This window comes from Melopsittacus undulatus, chromosome 4 (assembly GCF_012275295.1).
Source record: "Melopsittacus undulatus isolate bMelUnd1 chromosome 4, bMelUnd1.mat.Z, whole genome shotgun sequence".
In the NCBI taxonomy this organism is placed as follows: domain Eukaryota; kingdom Metazoa; phylum Chordata; class Aves; order Psittaciformes; family Psittaculidae; genus Melopsittacus; species Melopsittacus undulatus.
Window position 1 is genome coordinate 16,027,371 of NC_047530.1, and position 24,798 is coordinate 16,052,168.

Sequence of the window (24,798 nt, forward strand, 5' to 3'; positions counted from 1 at the left end):
CCAACAATAGCTTAACAAGAGCTTCTCTTTATGATGGTTAGATAAATTTAGGCAAGTCCTGTGTGAAAATACAGTTAGCGTTTAGCTCCACAAATCACTTGGATCAAGAATATTCTGCTAGCAAAGCTGGATTTGACAGTGCAATCTGACTTCTTTTTAATATATCTTGATAGGTGCTGCACATGTTACGTGGTTTGAGAAACTTCATATTTGGCTCCTTTTCATAGAGAAGAATGTTATCTATCCACTGATAGTCCTCAATGAGCTTAGTAGCAGCGCTAAGAATATTGCTAGTCCAAAGAAACTGGATACTGAGTAAGTAGAAAAGGCTGTCAAATAATCTGAGTATGTCTTCTGTGGTGGGAAATTAAATAGTGAATTCTGGCCTCAGCGTGGAGACCGTTAATACTATTGCCTTTAAACTAAGGTAACAAATAAAATCTTTCTTTATTTGAAAGCTCTTATAGAGCCAAATCACTTTGCTGGTTTAAATTGAATGGAGTATTACAGTCTTAAACTAGGAATCCAATTCATAGCATACACTGTAAAGACTGTAGGTTGCAGAATTATCTAGTAGTGTGATATCAGAATTTCCTTATTGATCTTCAGAGTCTATGATATCGAGACTGCAAGTCCAAGATAGCAACAATATGTTCTGGTATTCTGTCAGATGCAAATTTATGACTTGTATAATGTTTCCTGAGTTGGTATGTCAGTTTACAGCCCCTCTACAGCTTTCTGCTCTCATCAAGAAACTCCCCAGGCCTTGTGGCCCCTGAGCATAATCTGTATCCAGATGGATTGCATACTGCCTCTTAAATTGGTCCTTAGTTATAATCCCCCAAGTATGTGGCTCTCTCAGCACATGAGCATTCAATAGTAGGTCCCGCATTTTTTGCCTCCAAGAACAGAGACCAAGCAGCTCTTTTTGAAGTTCTATTGATTAAGAACAGAAGTGTTGTAGAGAAAATAAATCTTGATACAAAATGGAGTATTGGGGGAGGGAGGAGGTTCTTTGAGTGTGGGGTTGTTTTGGGGTGTTTTGTGCTGTTTTATGTTTTGATTTTAAGTTTAATAATCCCTGGATCTATTAAGTTCTTGCTTTGGGTTCATTACTCTTGTCACTAGAAGACCTTTGGAAGGAATGTTGCCATTACATTAACATTATTTTTATAACCCTTTGATCTGTCAGTTACTATCTCTGAAAAAGAATATTACTAAGTTTATCATTAAGTCATGGTTCTGCCAATATAAACTAGAGCAGTATAGTCATGAGGAAACAATGATAATCCAGTGTTCATTAACATCTTGCTGATTAATCTGTAGCAGTGCTGGCATTTTTGCATCTCAATATTCATAACCTAAATTAAAAACCAGATACTCTGTTCAGAGTACAAGGATATTTTGCCTCCTGATTTAACGAGACTTAACGAATAATGCTAATCTATGAACACTGGTTTGAGAATACTGTTAGATTAGAATAGTAGCCATTAAATACAAATAATCTGAGGTTGTCTTTAAAAAACCAACAAATTAAACCCCACCCAGCCACCCCCCTGCAGAACTCCAAAAGCAAACATAAATCTAAAGCTCGAGTTTGAAGAGATTGGCAATGCCTGACTAACAATTTAGGTGGTCTTTAAAACTCTTTTGGACAGGAGATAAGTAACTGTTTTGTGTGAATTTCTTACACAGGTTGGGTGCTTTAATGATCACAATAGCTGGCTTGAAGTTACTGCGTTCATCATTCAGTAGCCCAACGTGCCAGTATGTCACTGTTATTTTCACAGTGCTGTTCTTTACTTTTGATTACAAAAGTTTTACGGAGACCATGCTGCTAGATCTCTTCTTCATGTCCATACTCTTCAGCAAGGTAACTTTAACTCTCTCTTTCTAGGTGTTTCAGGTCACCCAAAAGGGAAATTAGATAGCCCTAACTGATAGGTAAACTTCTGGAACATCAGTCCTATTGGTACTGTAACCAGTATGCTATGAGGCAGCTAAGACTTCTCTTCCCAAAGCACTTGTGTTTGCTTGAGAAAGCAGATGTGACCTTCTAAACATCCATGAGTTTCTGGTAGTAGAGCAATGAATTGCATGTTAAAGATACTTGTTTTATTATTACATTGTTTTTGTAAGTCTCAAGGTTTCTGGTAGACCAGTAACAATTTTAGGGTGACCAGTAAAATCCTCTGGATATTTGTGTACTGCAAAGCGTGTTGATTCTTAGCCAAATCACTAAATTATTCACTCTTTTTTTCTTTTTTTTTTTCCCCTGTAGCTTTGGGAACTCTTTTATAAATTGAGGTTTGTATATACCTACATTGCTCCCTGGCAGATCACATGGGGATCTGCCTTCCATGCTTTTGCCCAGCCCTTTGCTGTACCACGTATCCTTTGAAAATGCAGACTTTTTCCTGAAGTCATGTATTATAACTTAACGAATGTTGCATTGTAATGAATTGTATGATATGGGCTAAAGCTACTGAAGGAACGGGTTTGTCTAGTGAGTATTTATCAAAAACTATTAAAGCTTTTTGCTTTGCTACAATGCTTCTATAGACTGGTTTGAATGGAGTGTTGAGAGAGGATTCTCTGTAGAATTTTGAGGAAAAGAATGACCACAGTGTCTACTGCCAAATTTTCACCTATTTCTATGTTTAAAAATGAAATATTCCCCTTATTGCTGGAGATACTGTAAAGATGCTTTGTTGTGTAAAACTTCTAGAGATACTGTTTTGGTCTTAACTGGTGTTGCTGTCTATTTCGGGTACTATCACAGGAGCTTAAACAGCAATAGTTGTTGCTTTGCTTTCCTTAATTCTGTTATCCTGCAGATTCTGCAATGTTGTTTGTCCAAGCAGCTGTGTCAGCTTTCTTCTCTACTCCACTGAATCCTTTTCTGGGAAGTGCAATATTCATCACTTCATATGCCAGGCCTGTCAAATTCTGGGAAAGAGACTACAAGTAGGTGAAATAAAAGCATAAAGTTTGTCCTTTTGTTTTTCTGTACAAATGTATTGGTTTTGGGGGGTTGTTGGTGTTTTGGTTTGAGGGATGGGTTGCCGTGTGCTTGCCTTCACTTTTTACCGGTCCAAGTGCTGCTTTGTTTTCCCAGTTTATAGTACTGAGAGTTTTCAGTGAACTTGCTTCTGAAATACTGTAGCAGCTGGTTTTTATACTAACAACATTAGCTTTTTGAGTAAAAAAAGAAGGTGAATTTATGCACAAGAAAGTTTTGAGGGGCAGTTCATAACTCCGTTTGACCTGTGTTCATTATTGCTCGTTTCACAACCAAAACTGGCTAACCTCAATATAAAAATCTTTAAAGTAAATAATCTTTGATCAAGGTGGGATCAGTAGTGAAAGATTTTTTGTGTTAGATTATACCTTCCTTTAGTTTATTTTCCTGAAGTCCAATATTGTTGGAGATTAGACCATCAAAATGTTAAACAGCATAGGGCAATATGAGTGGATAGTTCTGGTATTTATTGAGAATTCTTTGTTTCACTGCTTTATTGCTTTTTTTTCCATTCTAACACTAGAACAGTTTAAATACAGTGTTCCCAGTATTACTTTAAAGAGTTAAAGTTGTACCTTCAGCAACTGAAATAACTTTCTGAAAATTTCCCTTTCAGTAAAGTCTACTGGAATGTTAGCTTTATGATATTATTTAAGAAAATGAATACATTTATTATCTCTAAAGCTAAATATTATTCTGTGGCTGCCTACTGTGGGCAAATTATTAGGTATTGGATCATAAAGCAGAAAATACTTTTACATATGAGAAGAGCAGCAAATTTGCATATAAAATAATTTTAAGCAACTTTTTGAAACTTTCAGTGGGAATATTTTTTATCAGTTTGTATTCTGTTAGTTATTTCTTCCCTTAGACTTTTTTGCAGTAATACCTTTTGTGTTAAGTATGCTTTATTTTATGATTTTTCAGTACAAAGCGTGTGGATCACTCAAATACAAGACTGGCTTCACAGCTTGATAGAAATCCAGGTGCCTTTCCTAGTCTGATGGGTTTTCTGTGGTTTGGGTTGGGTTTTTTGGGGTGAAGCAGTTGTGGTGGGGTTTTGGGTTGGTTTTCTTCGGGGGGGTGGGGAGGAGAGATGGTGTTATAGGGTCTTTATAGGATTCATGATCAGTTTGCCTTTGATCTTCTTCAACTCTGCCCAACCTTTCTGTCTGTTGTTTTCTCCTTCATCATCTCATTCTTCCTTTGTTCATTAGACACTCCTACAACCTTTTCTTGTTTCTCCCTTACATTTGTGTCTGTGCTTTCCTGCTTTACTTACAGTCATCTGCATTAAGTTGTTTTGCTTTTTAGTCTTAAGTGATTTTAAAAAGGTCAGCATTATCTGAGGGAGGCTCAATGTCATAGTGATGTACAGTACACTGTCATTACCAAGATACTTCTGTGCTCATTTGCTTTTGCCCTTTGTGTGGAATAGATTGGTGGGAAATGCAAGAGTGGACCTGGAGGAGTAATTTGGAAAATGGAGGAGTTACTAAGGGGAAAAAACTAGTCAAAAATACTAAATATCACTTTGCATTCACTTGGAATTCTGTCCCTTAAGGGGGCTGTGTGTGTAGAGAATGACCTTGAAACAATGTTGTTAAGAAAAGTGTAGGATGGAATGTGAAGTGGTACCTGACATTCAAGCTTGATGTTCTTCTGCAGGTTCAGATAATAACCCACATCTGATCTTCCTGCAGGTTCAGATGATAACAACCTGAATTCAATCTTCTATGAACATTTAACCCGTTCCCTTCAGCACAGCCTTTGTGGAGACTTGTTGTTGGGTCGGTGGGGAAACTATAGTACTGGGGACTGCTTCATCCTAGCGTCTGACTACCTCAACGCACTAGTACACCTTATAGAGATAGGAAATGGCTTGGTTACCTTCCAGCTGAGAGGGCTTGAATTCAGAGGTGAGTGTGTTATACTCTTTCCTTAGCTGTCTGTATTAAAAAGTGGAATTCTGCTTTGGAAGCTTAAGTTATTTCCAGTTCCATCCTTTAAAGAAATTGTTTTGAAAAGGGGCTGTAGGGCTGCTTCATGCTTGTGTCCTTTGTGAGGGAAAACTAGCTTGCTCTAGCAGAGTTGATGCTAAATTTCTGTTTCAAGTTTTAGTGCAATATGGCTACTGTAATTGATTCTTAGATACACCTAACAAAAATGTGATCCTAGAGTGATTAAGCAAGCTATCCAGATCTTGTGTTTAATGGCAGATAAGTTACTTGGTGCTACAGAAACATAATTGGAGATGGGTGGTATTTTAAACACTTTAAAACACATGTCAACACAAAGTCAATCATATAAAGTATTCAACTCCTTCTTTCTCTGCTTTCTCCTAAGGGACTTATTGCCAGCAACGAGAAGTAGAAGCCATCACTGAAGGTGTAGAGGAAGATGAAGGTTTTTGTTGCTGTGAACCTGGCCATCTTCCTCACATGCTGTCCTTTAATGCTGCCTTTGGGCAGCGTTGGCTGGCTTGGGAAGTGCTTGTGACAAAGTATGTTCTGGAGGGTTACAGCATCACAGACAACAGTGCGGCTTCCATGCTTCAAGTCTTTGATCTCCGGAAAATTCTCACCACTTATTATGTGAAGGTATGATTCAGATCAGTACAACCCGTGGGGAAGGTGGGCTGGATTATACCTGGAAACTGCTTAATGTCTTGAACTTCCAGTGCCTTTCATATAAGGATCGCGGAATGTGATACCTATTACAGATGTATGAATACCTTCATCAAAGGAGAGCAGAGTTTGCTGTCCTGATGATTACTTCGATATTCTGGTGCATGAGCAGGACAATGACTCTGTAGTCTTTCTAGCTGAAGCTGCAGTAGTAACTTGAAAGCTGTCACCCAAACATAAGAGCTGTGTTGTAAATAGTTAAGAGAAATTAGAGTGTTTTTTCCTGGAGAAAGCCAAGCTGTGTTGGTCTTTAAAAGCTGTCCAAAACAGTTTTTTCTTTCTTTTTTAAATACAAAAAAAAAAAAATCCCTGTCCTAGAATTGTAAGAGGACTCCAGGCCTCAGATCCCTTCAGATAATCAGTTGACTAATTGAGATCTTTCATAAGCTACCCTCTTTCAGAGTTGAAAATTTTTAATTTGAAGTATTTCCAAGATACTTACACAGAAGTTGTTTTCCCGTTCTTCCTCCCCTCTCCCCAAGCATGAGGATGTTGAAACTGTCTTGTCATTTATTTAGCCTTGGAATTATTTAGAAATTCAATGTCTAAGCCTCCATGTTAACTAGATAAAAATTCCTCTGTGTTTGTTTTTCTGCAAAATTACAGTGAATATCCTGTCCCATCCTTTTTTCCTTTCCTTATTCCTTCAGTGGATGATTCAGAAATCTCATGAGTCTTTGAATAACATGTCTGCGTGCAAATCTGTATTGTTTTCTGTGTAAATTTGCTGCATCTGTGAGCTAAATAAATGGTACTGTGGTTCAGGTTTGTTCATCACCAAGAAAATAATGCAAATGAGTTGAAATAGTTGAGATTGCTGGCTCTTATTTTATTGCAATACTGACTCATGTTTTTAACTACTGCTGTTTCAGGGAATCATCTATTATGTCACGACATCCCCCAAGCTAGAGGAATGGTTAGCTAATGAGACAATGCAGGAAGGACTGCGGTTGTGCACAGACCGCAATTACGTTGATGTAGACCCAACATTTAACCCCAATATTGATGAGGATTATGACCATCGTCTAGCAGGGATCTCAAGAGAGAGTTTCTGTATGATATATTTGAACTGGATAGAATACTGCTGCTCTCGAAGAGAAAAGGTGAGTATGGACGTGTGAGGAAAGTGCACTCTGTTGGTTTGACCTGCAGGCTGCTTAATACTGATTTTTTTTAAATAAATGACATTTTTAATTGAATATTAATTTAAAGTTTACTGGCTTTGATCTGCTCTTGAGATGTGAGTTTAAATAAATTCTGTAAGTAGTCTGTGATTTAACCTGTTCATTAATGAATTTTTACTTACCACCTTGAACCTTAGGCATTTATCTACCTTCAAAAGAGTATCTTTATAGAATTGATGTTCTGTGCTTGGACATCAGTGTTTACAAATTAACCCTAACTTAAACCCCAAAACACTCCAACTGATTACCTGTTCCCAGCTTATAAGAGTGACTGCTTCTTTCTTAGTGGTCATACTCTACAGTTCCTTTGAAACACTGGAATTACTGGCTTGTGAAAATTATCATCCCATATTTACCCTTTTCCTCTCTCCAAATCCTTCCACCTTTTAAGCAGAAACATTAGTACATTTGTAGAGGAATGCTGTGACTTCTTACTGTAAACAAAAACCTCTATGTGGTCAAGTCAAAGTAGTGTTGCCTTTGAGAATAATGAGATTAAAGGGTTAGGAATATAATTGGAAATTGGGATCTGAGAAGGATCTGAGACTTAAGAGTTCAGTTTTACTTTGGAGCTAGAAGATTAATTAGAAGCCTCTTTTAACAGGTGTGAGACTTAGTGTTCTGCAGTCACATGACAATAGCTAAAGAAAATTGCTTCCTTCTAAGTACAGTCTTGTGAAGTACTTTGTGTAGGTATTGAAAATCAGGTTTAATCACTTAAGTGAATGCTACTGTTATCTAGGGCCTTATATAACCTATACAGTTACTAATGGCTTTGAGCTGAGGCTGAGTTCTTCCCGAATAAATCTGTAGGCCAAGGAAGTTTCCTGAAAACTCAGAATTATATAGTCCTAGCCAGTAAGTGAAAATCCACTTTATTGACTAAAAATATCATAGAATCACAGACTGGTTTGGGTTGGATAGGACCTTAAGATCATCCGGTTCCAACCCCCACTACCATGGGCAGGGATGCTTGACATTAGACCATGTCACCCAAGGCTCTGTCCAGCCTGGCCTTGAACGCTGCCAGGGATGGAGCATTCACAACCTCCCTGGACAGCCCATTCCAGTGCCTCACCACCCTAACAGTAAAGAACTTCTTCCTTATATCCAGTCTAAACCTCCCCTGTTTAAGTTTTAACCCGTTACTCCTTCTCCTCTCACTACAGTCCATAATGAATAGTCCTTCCCCAGCATCCCTATAGGCCCCCTTCAGATACTGGAAGGCTGCTATGAGGTCTCCACGCAGCCTTCTCTTCTCCAGGCTGGACAGCCCCAACTTTCTCAGCCTGACTTCATATGGGAAGTGCTCCAGTCCCCTGATCATCCTCATGGCCCTCCTCTGGACTTGTTCCAACAGTACCATGTCCTTTTTATGTTGAGGACACCAGAACTGCACACAATACTCCAAGTGAGGTCTGATGAGAGCAGAGTAGAGGGGCAGGATCACCTCCTTCGACCTGCTGGTCACGGTCCTTTTGATGCCGCCCAGGATAGGGTTGGCTTTCTGGGCTGTGACTGCAGACTGCTGGCTCATGTTCATTTTCTCATTGACCAACACCCCCAAGTCCTTCTCCGCAGAACTACCATGAATTTCGTTTTTGCCCAACCTGTAGCTGTGCCTGGGATTGCTCCCACCCAGGTGCAGGACCTTGTACTTGTCATAGTTAAACTTCATGAGGTTGGCATCAGCCCACCTCACAAGTGTGTCAAGGTCCCTCTGGATGGCATTCCTTCCCTCTAGCATATCAACCGAACCACACAGCTTTGCGTCATCACCAAACTTGCTGAGGGCGCACCCAATCCCACTGTCCATGTCACCAACAAAGATATTGAACAAGATCGGTCCCAACACCAATCCCTGAGGGACACCACTCATTACTGGTCTCCAGTAGCAGGCATTGAGCCCTTGACCACAACTCTGCATGCTGCCATCCAGCCAGTTCATTATCCACTGAGTGGTCCACCTCCCAAATTGATATCTCTCCAATTTAGAGACAAGGATGTTGTGTGGGACATTGCTGAATGCTTTGCACAAGTCCAGGTAGATGACATCAACTGCTCTACCCCTGTCCATCAGTTCCATAGCCACATCATAGAAGGCCACCAAATTGGTCAGGCAGGATTTCCCCTTAGTGAAGCCATGCTGGCTGTCACCAAGCACCTTGTTGTTTTTCATGTGCCCTAGCATGCCTTCCAAGAGAATCTGCTCCCAGATTTTGCCAGGCACAGAGGTGAGACTGACTGGTCTGTAATTCCCCGGGTCATCCATTTTCCCCTTCTTGAAAATGGGGGTTATATTTCCCTTTTTCCAGTCATCAGGAACTTCACCTGACTGCCATGATTTTTCAAATATGATGGTCAGTGGCTTTGCAACTTCATTCGCCAGCTCCTTCAGGACCCGTGGATGGATTTCATCAGGTCCCATGGACCCGTGTATGTTCAGGTTCTTAAGACGGTCTCGAATGAGATCCTCTCGTACAGTGAGCCCAAGGTCTTCATTCTCACAGTCCCTGCATCTGCCTTCCAAGACTTGGGTGGTGTGGTCAGAGCCTTTGCCAGTGAAGACCGAGGCAGAGAAGTCATTCAGAACCTTGGCCTTCTCCAAATCCAAGGTACCCAATTCGGCTGATAGTTTCCGGAGGGGACCTACATTGTCCTTACTCCATTTTTTATCTTCTGTGTACCTATAGAATCCCTTCCTGTTATCCTTAACATCCCTAGACAAGTTTAATTCTAACTGGGCCTTAGCTTTCCTAACCTGGTCCCTAGCTTCCCGGACAACATCCCTGTGTTCTTCACAGGCAGACTGTCCTTGCTTCCACCTTTTATAAACCTCTTTTTTCCTTCGAAGTTTCCTCAGCAGCTCCTTATCCATCCAAGGAGGTCTCCTGGTCCTCCTGGTGCACTTCCTTCTTGTTGGGATGCAACACTCCTGAGCAGGTGATCACAGAATCCCAAGGGTTGGAAGGGACCTCGAAAGATCATCTAGTCCAACCCCCCTGCAAGAGCAGGGTAACCTAGGGTACATCACACAGGAACTTGTCCAGGTGGGCCTTGAATATCTCCAACGTAGGAGACTCCACAACCTCCCTGGGCAACCTGTTCCAGTGCTCTGTCACTCTCACAGTAAAGAAGTTCTTCCTGATGTTAACGTGGAACCTCCTATGCTCCAGTTTACACCCATTGCCCCTTGTCCTATCAATGGATATCACTGAAAAAAGCCTAGCTCCATCATCCTGACACCCACCCTTGACATATTTGTAAACACTGATGAGGTCACCCCTCAGTCTCCTCCAAGCTAAAGAGACCCAGCTCCCTCAGCCTCTCCTCATAAGGGAGGTGTTCCACTCCCTTCATCATCTTCGTGGCCCTGCGCTGGACTCTTTCAAGCAATTCCCTGTCCTTCTTGAACTGGGGGGCCCAGAACTGGACGCAATATTCCAGATGTGGCCTCAGCAAGGCAGAGTAGAGGGGGAGGAGAACCTCTCTTGCCCTACTAACCACACCGTTTCTAATGCACCCTAGGATGCCATTTGCCTTCTTGGCCACAAGGGCACATTGCTGGCTCATGGTCATCCTCCTATCCACCAGGACCCCCAGGTCCCTTTTCCTTTCACTCCTTTCCAGCAGGTCAACCCCCAGCCTGTACTGGTACATGGGGTTGTTCTTCCCCAGATGCAAGACTCTACACTTGCTCTTGTTGAATTTCATCAAGTTTCTCCCTGCCCAACTCTTCAGCCTGTCCAGGTCTCGCTGAATGTCAACACAGCCTTCTGGTGTGTCAGCCACTCCTCCCAGTTTAGTGTCATCAGCGAACTTGCTGAGGGTACACTCAGTTCCCTCATCCAGGTCATTGATGAAAATATTAAGCAGCACTGGTCCCAGCACCGACCCCTTGAATATTAACCAAGAGTCTTGGTCCCCCTTGCACTCTAGGGCTATATCCCATGGAGCCTTGCTAAGGAGGTTCCTGAAGAGGCCAAAGTCTGCTCTCTTGCAGTCCAGGGCAGTGAGCTTACTGCACGCTCTTCTCACTGTCCTGAGGATCTCAAACTCAACCATCTCATGATTGCTGCATCCAAGGCTGCCCTGGAGCATCACATTTCCAACGAGCCCTTCCCTGTTGGCGAGCATGAGGTTAAGCAGGGCACCTCTCCTTGTTGGCTCCTTTATTGCTTGCAGAAGAAATTTGTCTTCCACACAATTGAGGAACCTTCTGAATTGCTTGTGCCGGGCTGTACCGTCACCCAACAGATGTAAAGGTGATTGAAGTCCCCCATGATAACAAGGGCCTGCGAGTGTGAGGCTTTTCCTATCTATCTGTAGAGTACTTCATCCCCAGGTTCCTCTTGATCAGGCGGTCTGTAACATATCCCCACAGTAATGTGTCCCATCACTGTTTTCCCCTTAACCCTGACCCACAAATTCTCTGTTGACTGCTCATCTGTCCCCAGACGGAGTTCCATACTCTCCAGCCTATCCCTAAAATAAAGAGCAACTCCCCCTCCCATCCTGCAGGGCCTGTCTTTTCTAAAAAGCCTGTAACCTTCCATTCCAACACTTCAGTCAAAGGAGCCATTCCACCATGTTTCTGTGATGCCTGTTATATCATACCCCCGCAGGGGTGCACACATCTCTAATTCCTCTTGTTTGTTCCCTATGCTACAGGTGTTTGTATAGAAGCATCTGAGCTGAGCTCCAAGTGAAGCCGGCTCATTGGCTGGAGCGGCTGGAATATCTCTACATTGCTCTGAGCGTTTATTATAGGTGCTGGCAACTGACTAGGTGTGTTGGGATGGAATGATGTCCCCCTCCCCCAACACATCTAGTTTAAAGCATCCTTGACCACCCTGGCAAGCCTCCCAGCAAAACCACTCTTCCCGTTCTTTATCAGACCAGCTCCACCATCCCCCAGTAAACCTGGCCTACAATCTTGGGTCTTTGTTCAAGACGCCCAAACCCCTGACTATAGCACCACCCTTATAACCATTTATTAACCTGGCCAGTCCTCCTAGCTTTTTTAAGGTCCTTCCCTGTGTCCTGGAGAATTGACGAAAAGACAGTCTGAGCTTCAGAGGCCCCTAACCATCTCTCCCAGGGCTCTGTAGTCCTCCTTTATGTCCCCCAAGCTACTACTATCTATATTCCTAGGACCCACATGTATCGCTAGAAGTGTGTAATAGTCCATGGGACTTACTAGAGCAGGCAGCCTCTCTGCAACATCCCTGATCCGTGCCCCAGGTAGGCAGCACACCTCCCTGGAGACCGATAGATGGTCCCTGGAGACCAGTCAGGCCGATAGATGAGCACTTCTGTATTATTGTCTTAACCCCATAATTTTGCTGTTTGACAGTTTGCATACAAGATACACAGTATCCATAGGAATGTTGCATGCAACTGTTAAGCCTAGGATTTGTCTTATTTCAAACATAGTATGTGTGTGTCTGTCTCTGTAAGTATTTTACATGCTTGCAAAACCTTTAAAAAAAAACAATAACCTCCTGTTGAAAGGCAAGAGGAACTGGTGTAGTAGGTACATGCACAACACTTGAGTATGTGTACCTTTTCATGTCTTTGGGTCTTTTTACTGCTGGCAGAACAGCTTTTCTGTGGCCATTCTTTTACTTTCTTCATCTGACTATTCCTTTTGTTTTCCTCTTGTTATTACAAGCCACTGGATGCAAGTAAAGACTCTCCTCTTGTGACATTGTGTTATGGACTGTGTGTTCTGGGGCGGAGAGCGTTGGGAACAGCTTCACATCACATGTCAAGGTAATAAAATGTTGTTGTAAGCTTCTCTTCCTCAAAATCCCTCTGGCTTCCTAGGTTAGGTGTTAAGTACTTTTTTAGAAAAGGAAAAGATATTAGGTATCATATTTCTTGAAACTGGAGAGATATGCAACTTGGCTGTGTTACATCAGCCAGTGAAAGGTAACCAAAGAACGGCAAATAGAGGAGAACTTGAATAATTTGTTTTATTGATCAAGATAGGAATTCCGGCGTGGGTAAGAACCAGTTATATAACTGATAGAAGGTGGCTGAGTTCTAAAAGTAAGCTACATATCCTTCAAGTATGTGCCCTATATGGAAACAGGGTGAAGAAGAGGACAGCTTCTTAAAATGAGGAACACACGTCTTGATGCAAGTTAAATTAGACCATTGTGTGCAAATTTCACAGTTGAGCTGGCTCTGTGGCAAGCAGCTGCATTTCATCTTCAGCTCAACTCTGTCATCATATGGCAATCTCTTCCTTGCAGATTAACTGCCACAACTTAATTTAGAAAGCTTATGTAAAATGTAGTTGTACATTTCAAGAAATCACGGAGTGGTGGTTTAAAAAGAAAAGAGAAGCGTAAATGGATGTGGAAGCCCTTGGTCAGCTTGGTGCTGACTGTGAAACCTACTCTGCTTTGCTTTCAGGGAAACTGTTGACTAATTCTTTTTAAGTATCAGCCAGTTGCCCCCTCAGGTCTTCCAACAGCAAGAGTGATCTTAGCATATTTGATCTCTCATTTTTAAGTTAGCATAGTAAAAGGAACAATCGATGCCTTTGAGTAAGACAGAGTTGTCATGATCTTTATATTATACTAAAGCATGCACAACTGAAGCTACATTGTCTCCTTAACTGATCCATTGTGGTGTTATATTCCCTGAGAAGCATTCCCTTTATAAATATTCACAATAAAGTCAGGCTTTCCTCACCGTGTTCCTCTTTAGTCTGTGTAAAGAGACTATTGCATGTATGGTTTATTCATTACTTGCTTGGTGCATATAAGCATCTATTGTCCAAGCTTTGCTTATACACACATCCTTACCCTTATGTTCTGTTCTCCTTGTCTTATCCTGTAAGTTATACTTATGGAGAAGAATATGTGAATTTTTGTACCGTTTGGTATTTTTTGTTCTTGTCAGTGATGAACTTGTGGATATGTTTGTATTTCTATTAATATTTGTGCTGTTTCTTTTCCTTCCCCCTGCCCTTAACAGTAATCTGGAATCCTTCTTGTATGGCCTGCATGCCCTGTTTAAGGGTGATTTTCGTATATCTTCAATTAGAGATGAATGGATCTTTGCTGACATGGAACTGCTGAGGAAGGTAGTGGTTCCTGGAATACGGATGTCACTTAAGCTACATCAGGTGAGAGATTACACAGGAGGATATGTGCAGTTCTTTTTATTTCTGTGCAGTTGTTATTTTAAAAAGAAGCTGGGAGAGAGCAAAAAGAGGAAGAGAACAGAAGGGCGTATGATAGTGATGGACAACTGAAAATGAGGGAGTATCATGTCTTATCCTTCTTTTTGTTATAGCTCATGTGGAAGGTGATATTGAGGAAAAGGGAATACAGTTTATGCTCAAAGCTTAAAAATTACATCAGATGTTCAGAGAATATGTCAAGCCCTGTTTCATATTCATCTTGAGATTATTCCCTTATGAACAGCATCTTTGATATTTTGCTGCACTCTTCTTCTCCCCACATAGATGTAGTTGGTTTAAAAGGTTATTGTGCCATTTAAAGCTGCACAGTCCTCTCCTCCAATGGGAGTTTTCTTGTTCTCTTTTCCTTGAAGTGTTTTAGTAACAGACACTTTGGAATTACTCACTGATGCTGTTAGTAAGGTTTAGGTGAGAATGAGAAGGTTGATTTCTCAATAAGCTGAAATTGGGATTGATTTTTATAGTGAAGTGAGGGTAAAGATGAGCAATCACAAATTCTGTCCAGGCCATCTATAAACTAACCTCAGCAAGTATGAGAAAGCATGTACTTGAAAGATAGGCACTCTGTGAGGGGACAAAAACATTGACATTCTAGAAGAACAGACTGCTTGAAAATCAAAGTAAATAGGTAAATCATAGTTGCACTTAATAAAGCTTCTTTTTTTTTGTCTTCATTGCAGACTCTAGAAGTGTGTCGTCCCCCCCAGAACTAGCATTGGTTGAATCAACTTCATGTAACAAGCTCGCCAATGTTGGCAGAATGCTTATGTTAGGAGTACATGTAGAAAAGTAGAATAATTACAAAATCATTGTTGAAAACAACTAGAGTACCACTTCAACAATTCTGAAGTGTTCTCAGTATATTTAAGTTACTGTGCGGAATGGGCTTGAATTAAATCAAAATGAAAAATGAGGAAATTACAATTATCTGAACATTATTGTATTAATCTGTAAAGGGTGATTTTTATCCCCTTGCAATGCAATTGTATATCCAAGATTCAGCCAGTGTTGGAAACTTAGTTATTAAACACCGTCTTTCTTTAACCAAGTAGTAATGTGACCTAATACTGAATTGAACTTGCAGATTTTGTGTTTCCATTTGGCTGGCGGTAATGTAAATTGTGTGATAGTATCTGATGCTGAAATAATCTGTCATCAAGTATTAATGTGAACTTTTAGTAGAAAAAGCAGATAAAACTTTTCTTTTAGTTGCTCTTTTCATGTAATACAGGCTTGGTAGTCAGTGCTTTACTGAAGTGTGTTATACTTGGAAACTTGTGAAGAAAGAAAGAAACTAAAATGCTTCTGCAGGCAATAGATAGAAATCTAGTGTAAAATTCAACTAGGAATTTACATGAATCGGTAATAGGCAGATCCTTTTTTTTTTGAGTTAAAAAAGGAAGCAAGCACAAGCAAAAAGAATGAATCTGTCTGGAGAAGAGTTTGTCTTTAACCATGTCCTTTAGTAGGTATCTGATAATTTTTTTGTCTAACTTCACTGAGCTTCCTAAGAGTTTGAGGTGTAAAATGTTTTATTTTGGTTTTTTATATGTAGTTACATCTGAAATATTAATCAAATCTTACTGTATGTGCATTCTTGGAAACAGGATCACTTCACTTCTCCAGATGAATATGATGATCCTTCTGTCCTCTATGAAGCCATAACAACCCACGAAGAAAATCTAGTTATAGCACATGAAGGTGACCCTGCTTGGCGGAGTGCAGTTCTTTCCAATTCTCCCTCCCTCCTTGCTCTGCGTCATGTGATGGACGATGGCACCAATGAATACAAGATCATTATGCTGAATAAGCGGTATCTCAGTTTCAGGGTCATCAAGGTAAGTCTTGTGCATGCTTCACAACATGATGGTATGTTGTGTATTTTTAATAACTATGCCAAACCGCTACTACAACTCAAAACACTGCTTTTTTTACTACCAGTCTGTCATTGCTGGGACTGCTTCTTTTCACACAGTGGAAGTATTTAATCAGAAAATTAGTTTCTGACTTAAAATATCTTTTTCTCATTCCATTCTTAGATTTCCTTTATTCTTGCTGTTGCAGCCTGTGTCCAAAAGTTCAGCTTCATGAAGAATGAATATAAATGCTTGCAGTTCCGCACTGCAGTATTCCACAAATTCATGGAGGCCTAGGTATAGCAAAGCAGTCATCACACACAGTTTACCTTTCTGACACAGCCTTTCTACTTGGCTTTTGCAGGTGAATAAGGAGTGTGTGCGTGGCCTGTGGGCAGGACAACAGCAGGAACTTGTCTTCCTGCGTAATCGTAATCCAGAAAGAGGAAGTATCCAAAACGCAAAACAAGCTCTGCGGAACATGATCAACTCCTCCTGTGACCAGCCAATTGGATACCCAATCTACGTCTCACCTTTGACTACTTCCTATTCAGATAGTCATGAACAGCTGAAGGAGATTCTCGGGGGAGCTATCAGTTTAGGAAACATCAGAAACTTCATAGTGTCTACATGGCACAGGTGAGCTGAGGAAATGAGTTCTCATTTACTATGTGTTCATGCTCTCATATTCCATTAACTAGTCTCAGTAACTACTGCTATTAACTATGCCTAACACAGTTTAATTTTGTAATATTCAGTCACATAAAAATAAATAAGCCTTAATTTTTATTTTAAGCACATTTGTAGCATATGGCAACTGCTTTGGTTCAGGATTAACTTCAAGGCATGGAAGTAATGCACCACAAATTATGTGAATGAGAGCTTGGAAAAAAACCAGCACAGAAAGTACAGATGTAAGAGCTACAGCTCCAGTTCTAATGTCAGGTCCGATAACAAGAAACAATACAACTTCTGTATTTTTTTTTTTTTCAGTACCGTCACTTTTGCAGTCTATAATACCATTTTTACAGTATCAGGACTGTTTGGTAGGGTTCCTGTCTGGCAAATATTTAGCATGCAAATGCAGTATTAATGCTGTTAGGCTATACTTACCCATAGTAACACAAGCGTTAGCTGCTTAGAATTTCATGAGTGCTTATAAATACCCAGTGTGTCAGAGCCAGGACAAATAACTGGAGTGATAATATAATCTTCCCTCTACATACCCCCCCTGGTAACACAGTACAAACTCTTCCTGTGCTGTATCTTACAGGCCATGAGAACTTGTACTGCAGGTCTGGTCACTTATGGCTGTGGCTCCAAAAGCAACAGTGGCAGCAGTGTGTGGCATTCAGGAATGTGTGCTGGTTCTTGCCAGTCCTGTAGCTGTTCTGATGGTCATATTTACACTTGGAGATGTATAGCACATCAAACAGAAGGTGCTGCTTTACCCCAGAATATGCCACACTTACTACTGTCTGTTGTGTTTGTCATCTTTTGCCATCTGCTTGTCTGACACATGGATAGAATAACAGGTGAAAGTATGACACAGAACAGTGTATGGAGCCAAGCTGTGTATGCTTTGGGATTCTGAATCTTGGGGCAAATACGGTCACAAAGGAGTGCTCATTTTTTTTTTTGTGTCCATCTCAAGTTCATTAATGCAAATGATGCAGTGAAAAGCCTGTATGATTATATCTACTAGAAAACATTGTCTGACTTGCTGTCTGAATGTTCAGAATTCACGTGAGAATTTGTGATTCAAATAATGGCAATATGTGCTTCAAACAGCTGTACGTTACTGAAGGTTACAAAAAACCAAGTGCATACAAAAGAAAATAAAAAATAAAGAAGAAACTGAACAAAAAACACAAACAAAAAAACCCCTAACATTTCAGGTCATCTGAATAGACAAAGCTTCTGCAGTCTAACAATACACGACTGATGTGTTAAAGAGCATAAATTTTCCTGAACTATTACAAATAACCAAGGTGTTCTACCAGCATTTTATATTTAGAATTTTATTTCTATTGTATTTCAGAAGTTACTTGATTTTTCAAAAACTACTTTCTATGAGCATTTGGCTTACCATAAATTACTGTTACTTGAATAGTTATCATGAAGAAAATTGCAAGCTCTTAGAAAGCAGCATCTATATTTGTGAAGCATGTTCTAAGACAATAAAGTCAAGTTTTATGTGATTTGGGGGAATGCTGTGGATTGTGTTGAGTAAAGCCTTTTGCCTGTTGTCGTAAGGCATTTCTTAGAATCTCAGTTGTTAGGAGACCTGACTTAATATGTCAATCGCATTATGTTTTCAGACTAAGGAAAGGCTGTGGAGCTGGCTGCAATAGTGGTGGAAATATTGAGGATTCAGATGCTGGAGGTGGAGCTTCTTGCACAAGTAACAATGCAACTATCAATGAGTCTCAGAGCAGCATGTCACAAGGAGGAGGGAATGCAACTACAGGGCAGGGACCTGGAGCAGTACAGCACCCTCCTGTTTCAGCTCATCCGACAACTCTTCCTGCAGCTCATCCACCAGCTCATCCCTCCACTTTGGGTAAAGTTGCTTTGTTTTATTTTAATGATTTTATACAATATTATAGGCAGAACTGGCCTTTTGGGTCTTTGGATCAGGCCTAAGTTACAAGATAAAGCAAGCAAAAGTGATTTGATGTAGTGTTAATACCTGCTGGATTCATCTCAAACTACAGTACTGCTTTCTGCAATGCAAGGTTCCCAAACGGACTGGAGCAGTAGGGGTGTAGTTGTGCTGGCAAAATTGATTAAATAACTTTTATAACATGTTTCTACAGATAGGACTTTTTTTTTTTGCTTCTGTCATATAGTCTGTAAATGATAAACTTTGTATTTTTGAGTATTGTTATAGTTCTTACTTATACAGTAGAATGGATTTTCTGTTTCCATAGTATTTTAGCTGAATCCTATCCAAGAGTCTGTAGTGATATGTAGCTAGGGAGGAGATAAAGAGTAAAGCTGAGAAAAGGCTTTCCAAACTCTACCTTTGCTCAGAAAGTGTATTAAGGTGTATCTAGTTGAATGAACTTTTTTTACACAAATAATTAGTCTGTCAACTGTGGAAAGGTATCCACAAGCACTTGGTATTGGAAAAACAATAGCACCAATTCTCATAAACAGCAACTCCTGTTTTTCAAGTGTGTTTCTGAACTTGTTTAAACACAGCTTTTGCTCTAACATATTTTCTGACTCAATCTTTGAACATCTAGCCAAGCATGCTAAGAAATAATGTTTACAGTGTTTTGAAACATAGACATTTACCTGCCTTAATGCCTTAAGTATGGGGAAACTTAAGTGTAATATTAAGAAACAAACAGTTTGTGCAGAAAGAGTGAGACTGAAGTGTTTTTCAGTCTACTTGTCTTAAAGGGACTGGGAATTGAACGGGATATGAAATTCCAAAATAAGATGAGTGGAATGTATTCAGATGCTCTGCTATATGAAATGCAACAGAGATGTTCTGCAATACATCTGTTTCAAATGTTGTTGACTAGACCCAGAAGTTTTGTCTGTAAGTGCAATCTAATATGTGTGGGAGGCTTTATCAAACTCTCCTGATTCTGTATCTTTTACTTTTAGGCACCAGTCACAGCTCTCACTCTGTGCAGTCAAGCCTTGTCAGACATTCCCCTGCCCGTGCCTCAGTAGCTAGCCATTCATCTTATTGCTACGGCAGTCGTCATTCATCTCTTCGCACATCCACAACGGGCTTTGTGCCTTGTCGGCGCTCTTCCACCAGTCAGATATCCCTTCGTAACCTTCCATCATCCATCCAGTCCCGCCTGTCTATGGTGAACCAAATGGAACCTACTGGCCAGACTGGGGTCAGCATGCAGCATGGACTGCCCTCTTCTAGCAGCTCCAGCCAAAGCATCCCAGCCTGTAAACAGCATGCCCTTGTGGGCTTTCTAGGGACAGAAGGAGGGAGTAATGCAACTGAAACTCAGTCAGGTGGCAATGCAAGCCCTGCAAATCAAATGCAAGCCAAAAAGGATGACGTTATTTACAGAATCCAGGTGAATAGTCAAGAAGAACAAGTTAACCTATGCTTCCACATGTTTTTGTTAGTGTTACCTTGGATGTTGTTGAAATCACTACTTTCTAAATACACAGTCTGGAATGCCTCAGTATACAACTATTGTGCAGTTACATTTGGAGAACTAATGTGAGGAAAAGGATATCTGGACAACCAACTTTTTTGCATGCTTAGACATTCCTGTTTACTTGTATGTTTTGCTGTAGTGCAGCTTTGAGAATGTCAACTGAGCTCAGTTCAACTTCATACTTAGTTTGCCTTTATTTATTACAACATATAAAACTGAACAGCTTCATTTGCAAAGTAGAAAGCAGGTAGCTTTTTCATTTAAACCAATTAGATTTTCCACAGAAGTGTAAAAATTTTCACTTTCATACGTATTTATTTGTTTTCATGTGTATTTATCCTTTGGTTATTGCCTCAAATCTGGGTTTACTGAGCAGCAAGCAATACACCATTGACTAAGTTAATAATGGCAGCCTTACTCATTTTGTGACAATGCAGAAATTTGCATTCTTGCTCTTCTAGCTTTTTATTAGCCCCACGTGTATGCCTTTGGCAGTATATTAGTGAGAAACATCAAGAAGTGGATTTAACAGGGTAAATTATAGCAAACATGATTTTATTACTAGTATCGCATCATTGTAGAGTAATCCTTGTTAAACTGCATCATAGTGGGTGAAGTTAATGAATTAATTTTGCAGGTCTGTACTTGGTAGCTCTTGTTGGCAGGCAGGAGCCCTTTTATCAAACCACCTAATTCCTCTGTGGGAGGAGGATACAGGCAAAGTTGTCATGTGCCCTTGGATAGTGGGCACTGTGGTTCTCTCTGTCCTTAAACAGGAAGAAGTTTTCAGGAGTTCTTTCCCGTTGCCCATGTGGAAAGGCCAGTTTACTTAAAAACACAGGATGGGTCTCAACTAACAATGCTGGTAGATAAATAGATCTTCAACCCAACAGCAAATTCTCCAAGATGGTGTTTCTTAATGTGTTCTGTAAGAAGTGATGAGGCAGTTTTAACAGTTCATCATCACTTAACTCTTCCCCGCTACTGGACCATGTGCTGCCTATGCTTATGTTGTGGTATCTTCTTAGACCCTGCCATGAGCCAGTGTAACTGAAAGAAGGGGTGGGAAAAGGAGCCAGAGCTGCTGCTTCAGACAGCAGTGACCTGATACATTGTCAGCTCTGTATGTGAAACCACAGCCTAATTTCCAAATGCAGTGCTACTCAGGTTTTTTCCTAGCCTGGAGCTTGAGTTTCCACCACTGAAATCGGTCAGAAATCAATTTCTGTGGGTTAGGGTCAGTTCTCTGGAAGTATGCAAAAGCTACAGTTTTTCTGTTTCTCTTAAATTTTGGCTGAACTAACAGTCAAAACTCAATTCCTACTTATAGTTGATGGATCCCAGTCAAGTACTGGAAGGGATCAACGTGTCAAAAAGGAAAGAGCTGCAGTGGCCAGATGAGGTGATACGGCTAAAAGCTGGAAGAAACAGCTGGAAAGACTGGAGTCCTCAGGAAGGCATGGAAGGCCATGTAAGTTTTACTCAGAAGCTGACAAGCTAATTTTATCAATGGCAGTGTTCTGATGCTATGGCAGTCTGCCTAGATATTAAGACCAAAGATAAATGTAGTAGAAAGTTGGATCAGCAGCTGTCTTTCAAGTCGCTGTTGCTGGAAGAGCAGGTCCAGAATCCTAGTTTGAAGCAGAAGGTTATTACTGCAGCTGTATCCAAAAGACACAGGGTGACAATTCAAGCACTGTCAACTACCTCTGCTTCCTTGCCTTGTTCCAGCTCTTGTCATGAACCCTCAGGCATTGCACTCATTCATCCAACCTTCATTTCCCTTTCCTTAAACTGTCTATTCTTGAGCAAGTACAGAAGGTCAGTTTACCAACCAGTCCTTAACTGAATGCTTAACAGTATTTGTTTTTAAATTATCCTGATGAAGATAGTCAAGGTTGTCTTTAGATGCCTCTTAATTATAGGTACACGCTAAGTGTTTACTTTTTCTTAAAAAAGAAATCTGCTGTAGCTAGAACTTGCAAATGCCTATGACTTGAACCTCTGTCTGTGTTTTATAAAAAGTAATTTCATTAGTTAAAAAGCTTATCTCTTGATTTAAGCTCTTTTTAGGATTAAAAAACCCCAGCTCTGTCTTTGAACCTTTTTGGTTTTTACTGAAGCATATGGGTTTTTTAGATCTTTGTGTCAATAAAGATGCTCTAGTCAGTGCTCCAGTGATAAATAGTAAAAGGAAAGAGTAAATGACATTGTGTCTGCCTTGGGTTGTCAATAAAACTGTTTCTATTTGGAACATGTTAGTTCTGACAGTTTAAAAGAATTTGCTTTGATTGAGTGGTTACCTCAATTGGAGGCATTATTTATAAATTTAATTCAGGGGCTGGATTTTGTTGTCTGAAGGTCTGCATCACAGTGGGTGTATGTGCAAGCTTCAGGTAAGAAATAGGAATATGCTGATAATAATGCAGCATATGCCAAATCTACCTTGTTACATATGTGAAGGAAGTGCCCTGGAAATTAATCCCTTCCACTAATAACTGTACCACAGTTGACCATCCACTCTCCAGATAGTAGGGTTGTCTTGTATGTCTTCCCTTTCTGATTCTACAGCTAAATTCTTGCCTGCTGCGATGCTGCTCATCAAGCAGTTTACAAGCTAAAGCCTTATGTCAGTGCTCTAGGAGTAGAAAGCTGTTGTAAACAGTGTTCAATTTAGATGTTATAGTTTTGGAATTTCCTTGTTAGCTATTGCAGATCAAGCATGCTGTCAAGCTGGTGAATGTGAAGGGTTGTATCAAAACACGTCCTGTTACCTGGTATCACTGGACAATTTTTTTCATGAGTTTGTGTATTTTGCAGTTGCAACATGCAGACATGTAGTGATTGATGTTACAGAGAGAATTAAAACAAGGATTTGAAGGGCAGAGTAAGCTGCTGTTCTAATGCTTCTCATCTATTTTTGGTGCAGGATACTGCAGGGTTTTTTAGAAGCTCATTTTTGACCTAAGGTGAAAGGGGGAAAGCACCAGATTATCCTATGTGTGATTAGAGGGACAGGATTTAAATTGACATAGTTTCCACTGCCTGCTGCAGCTGCCTGTGGTTAAGCATACTAGTATCATAAGCTCTCAGGACAGTCTACCCTTTCTGATCCTGCAACTGTAGTCCTTTCTGCAAGCAGGCAGAAATGATTCTTACCTGCTACAGTGCTGCTCATCAAGCAATTTACCAGCCAGAGCCTTACGTCAGTACTCTTGGTATGAAGTCCAGCTCTTTAAAACTTTCCTACTACATAGAAAAAGCATTTTTCCTAATTTTGCTTTTTATTTTGCTAGGTATGCAGTACATATAATACACAAAGACATTATAGAGTTTCTTCAAGGAAATGCAGTTTAGCAGGCCTCTTTCTATTTTCTCTACTTTTTCCAGGACTTTAAGATTAAGGTATATTCTGCATCCTTTCTGTGATACTTGCACTAGCATGCAGAAGAGCCCTTTTCCCCAAAAAAAGATTCTTAACACCTCTTTGCTGTCTAGTGACATCATTTTGCATGTTATCACTTATGGGGCATCAAATAAATGCCAGTCATAATAGGAGAGATAGCAAAACCAGGTGTGAGTGGGTGGTTGCAGTGAGTTATAATCTATTAGTGTGAGGTGTCCCTGCCCATGGCAGGGGGGTTGGAACTAGATGATCTTAAGGTCCTTTCCAACCCTAACTATTCTATGATTCTATGTACAACTCTTCTATAAGCACAGTTTTCAAGGAGTCATGATACTGATGCTTTTGGAGTCTGCCCTTAGCTATCACAAAGGCACCAGCTTGAAGCTGAACAACAAAGATGTAGTACTTGGACTTTATCAGGAAATTCTGTACATATTTGGGGATAGAATATTCCTGACCTCACTCCATACAGCAGCATAAAAAGTTTACTTTGAAGTCAGACTTGAACACACTGCTTGAGTATCACGCTGTTGCATCAGACAAAGGGGAAGTGAAGATGCCCTGCTTCCCTAGGTGAAATGCTCTTCCTGTGAATGCTGTCTGTATCTCCTGCAGTGGAGAAAGCTGAATGTCCTTCACTCAGCGTTAGAGAAATTGGCAGCTGTCAGTTGGGTATAGTGAGGATTAACGGGGTCTTTTGAATTTGGTCTTGAAAGATGTAGGTTAATTGTGGGGTTCTGCCCTTTGTTCCTCACCTAAATCTTTAGAACTCCTGCAAACTGTCCTGTCCTGGATTACATTTTACTTTTTTTTTACCTTACGTTGTCTTGAATTTAGCAAGTTTGAGATAATTTTGTTTCTGTGGAGCTGGCAATACTTAAAATGTTACTGGAGCATCCTTGTGGTTCCTTTGGGGCACCCAAAAATTTAAGGTGTATTTTTATGGAGGCAGGTGAGCAGACATATACAGGGGCCTGTATGGAAAAAGGGGCTTTCTGATGGTCAGTATCAGGCAAAATCCTTCATAGCAGCAGATCAAAGAATGTGAATTCTGTATAGCCAAGAGAGTATGGGACAGTAGTTTGTAGCACTGTTTCTGAAACCTTTCCTCTCTGCAGTATTTCTTCATTTTAAATTATCTTTGAATAATTTAATTCAGAAGATCAACCTTGAATTCAGAGTGAACAAAATTAGGACAAGGGATTTGACTTAGAGGAGTGAGTAGTTTATACCCAGCTCTTGATAAACTACAGTTCTGTGCTATTGCTGTACAATAATG

The 24,798-nt window shown here is 40.4% G+C and overlaps 1 protein-coding gene across 2 annotated transcripts in view; it reads left to right on the top strand.

Moving 5' to 3' along the window:
• PCNX1 (pecanex 1) overlaps positions 1-24,798 on the top strand; it is a 96,533-nt gene that overhangs the window by 66,416 nt on the left and 5,319 nt on the right. For both annotated transcript variants that reach the window (XM_034062653.1, XM_034062654.1), the window contains 15 exons: positions 174-315; positions 1,696-1,873; positions 2,282-2,390; positions 2,838-2,967; positions 3,950-4,008; positions 4,726-4,941; positions 5,369-5,622; positions 6,582-6,812; positions 12,568-12,668; positions 13,884-14,034; positions 15,720-15,950; positions 16,333-16,607; positions 18,290-18,531; positions 19,590-20,026; positions 21,444-21,584. In XM_034062653.1, the coding sequence (XP_033918544.1) occupies positions 174-315; positions 1,696-1,873; positions 2,282-2,390; positions 2,838-2,967; positions 3,950-4,008; positions 4,726-4,941; positions 5,369-5,622; positions 6,582-6,812; positions 12,568-12,668; positions 13,884-14,034; positions 15,720-15,950; positions 16,333-16,607; positions 18,290-18,531; positions 19,590-20,026; positions 21,444-21,584 (2,897 nt within the window). The remainder of the gene's footprint in view (positions 1-173; positions 316-1,695; positions 1,874-2,281; positions 2,391-2,837; positions 2,968-3,949; positions 4,009-4,725; positions 4,942-5,368; positions 5,623-6,581; positions 6,813-12,567; positions 12,669-13,883; positions 14,035-15,719; positions 15,951-16,332; positions 16,608-18,289; positions 18,532-19,589; positions 20,027-21,443; positions 21,585-24,798) is intronic.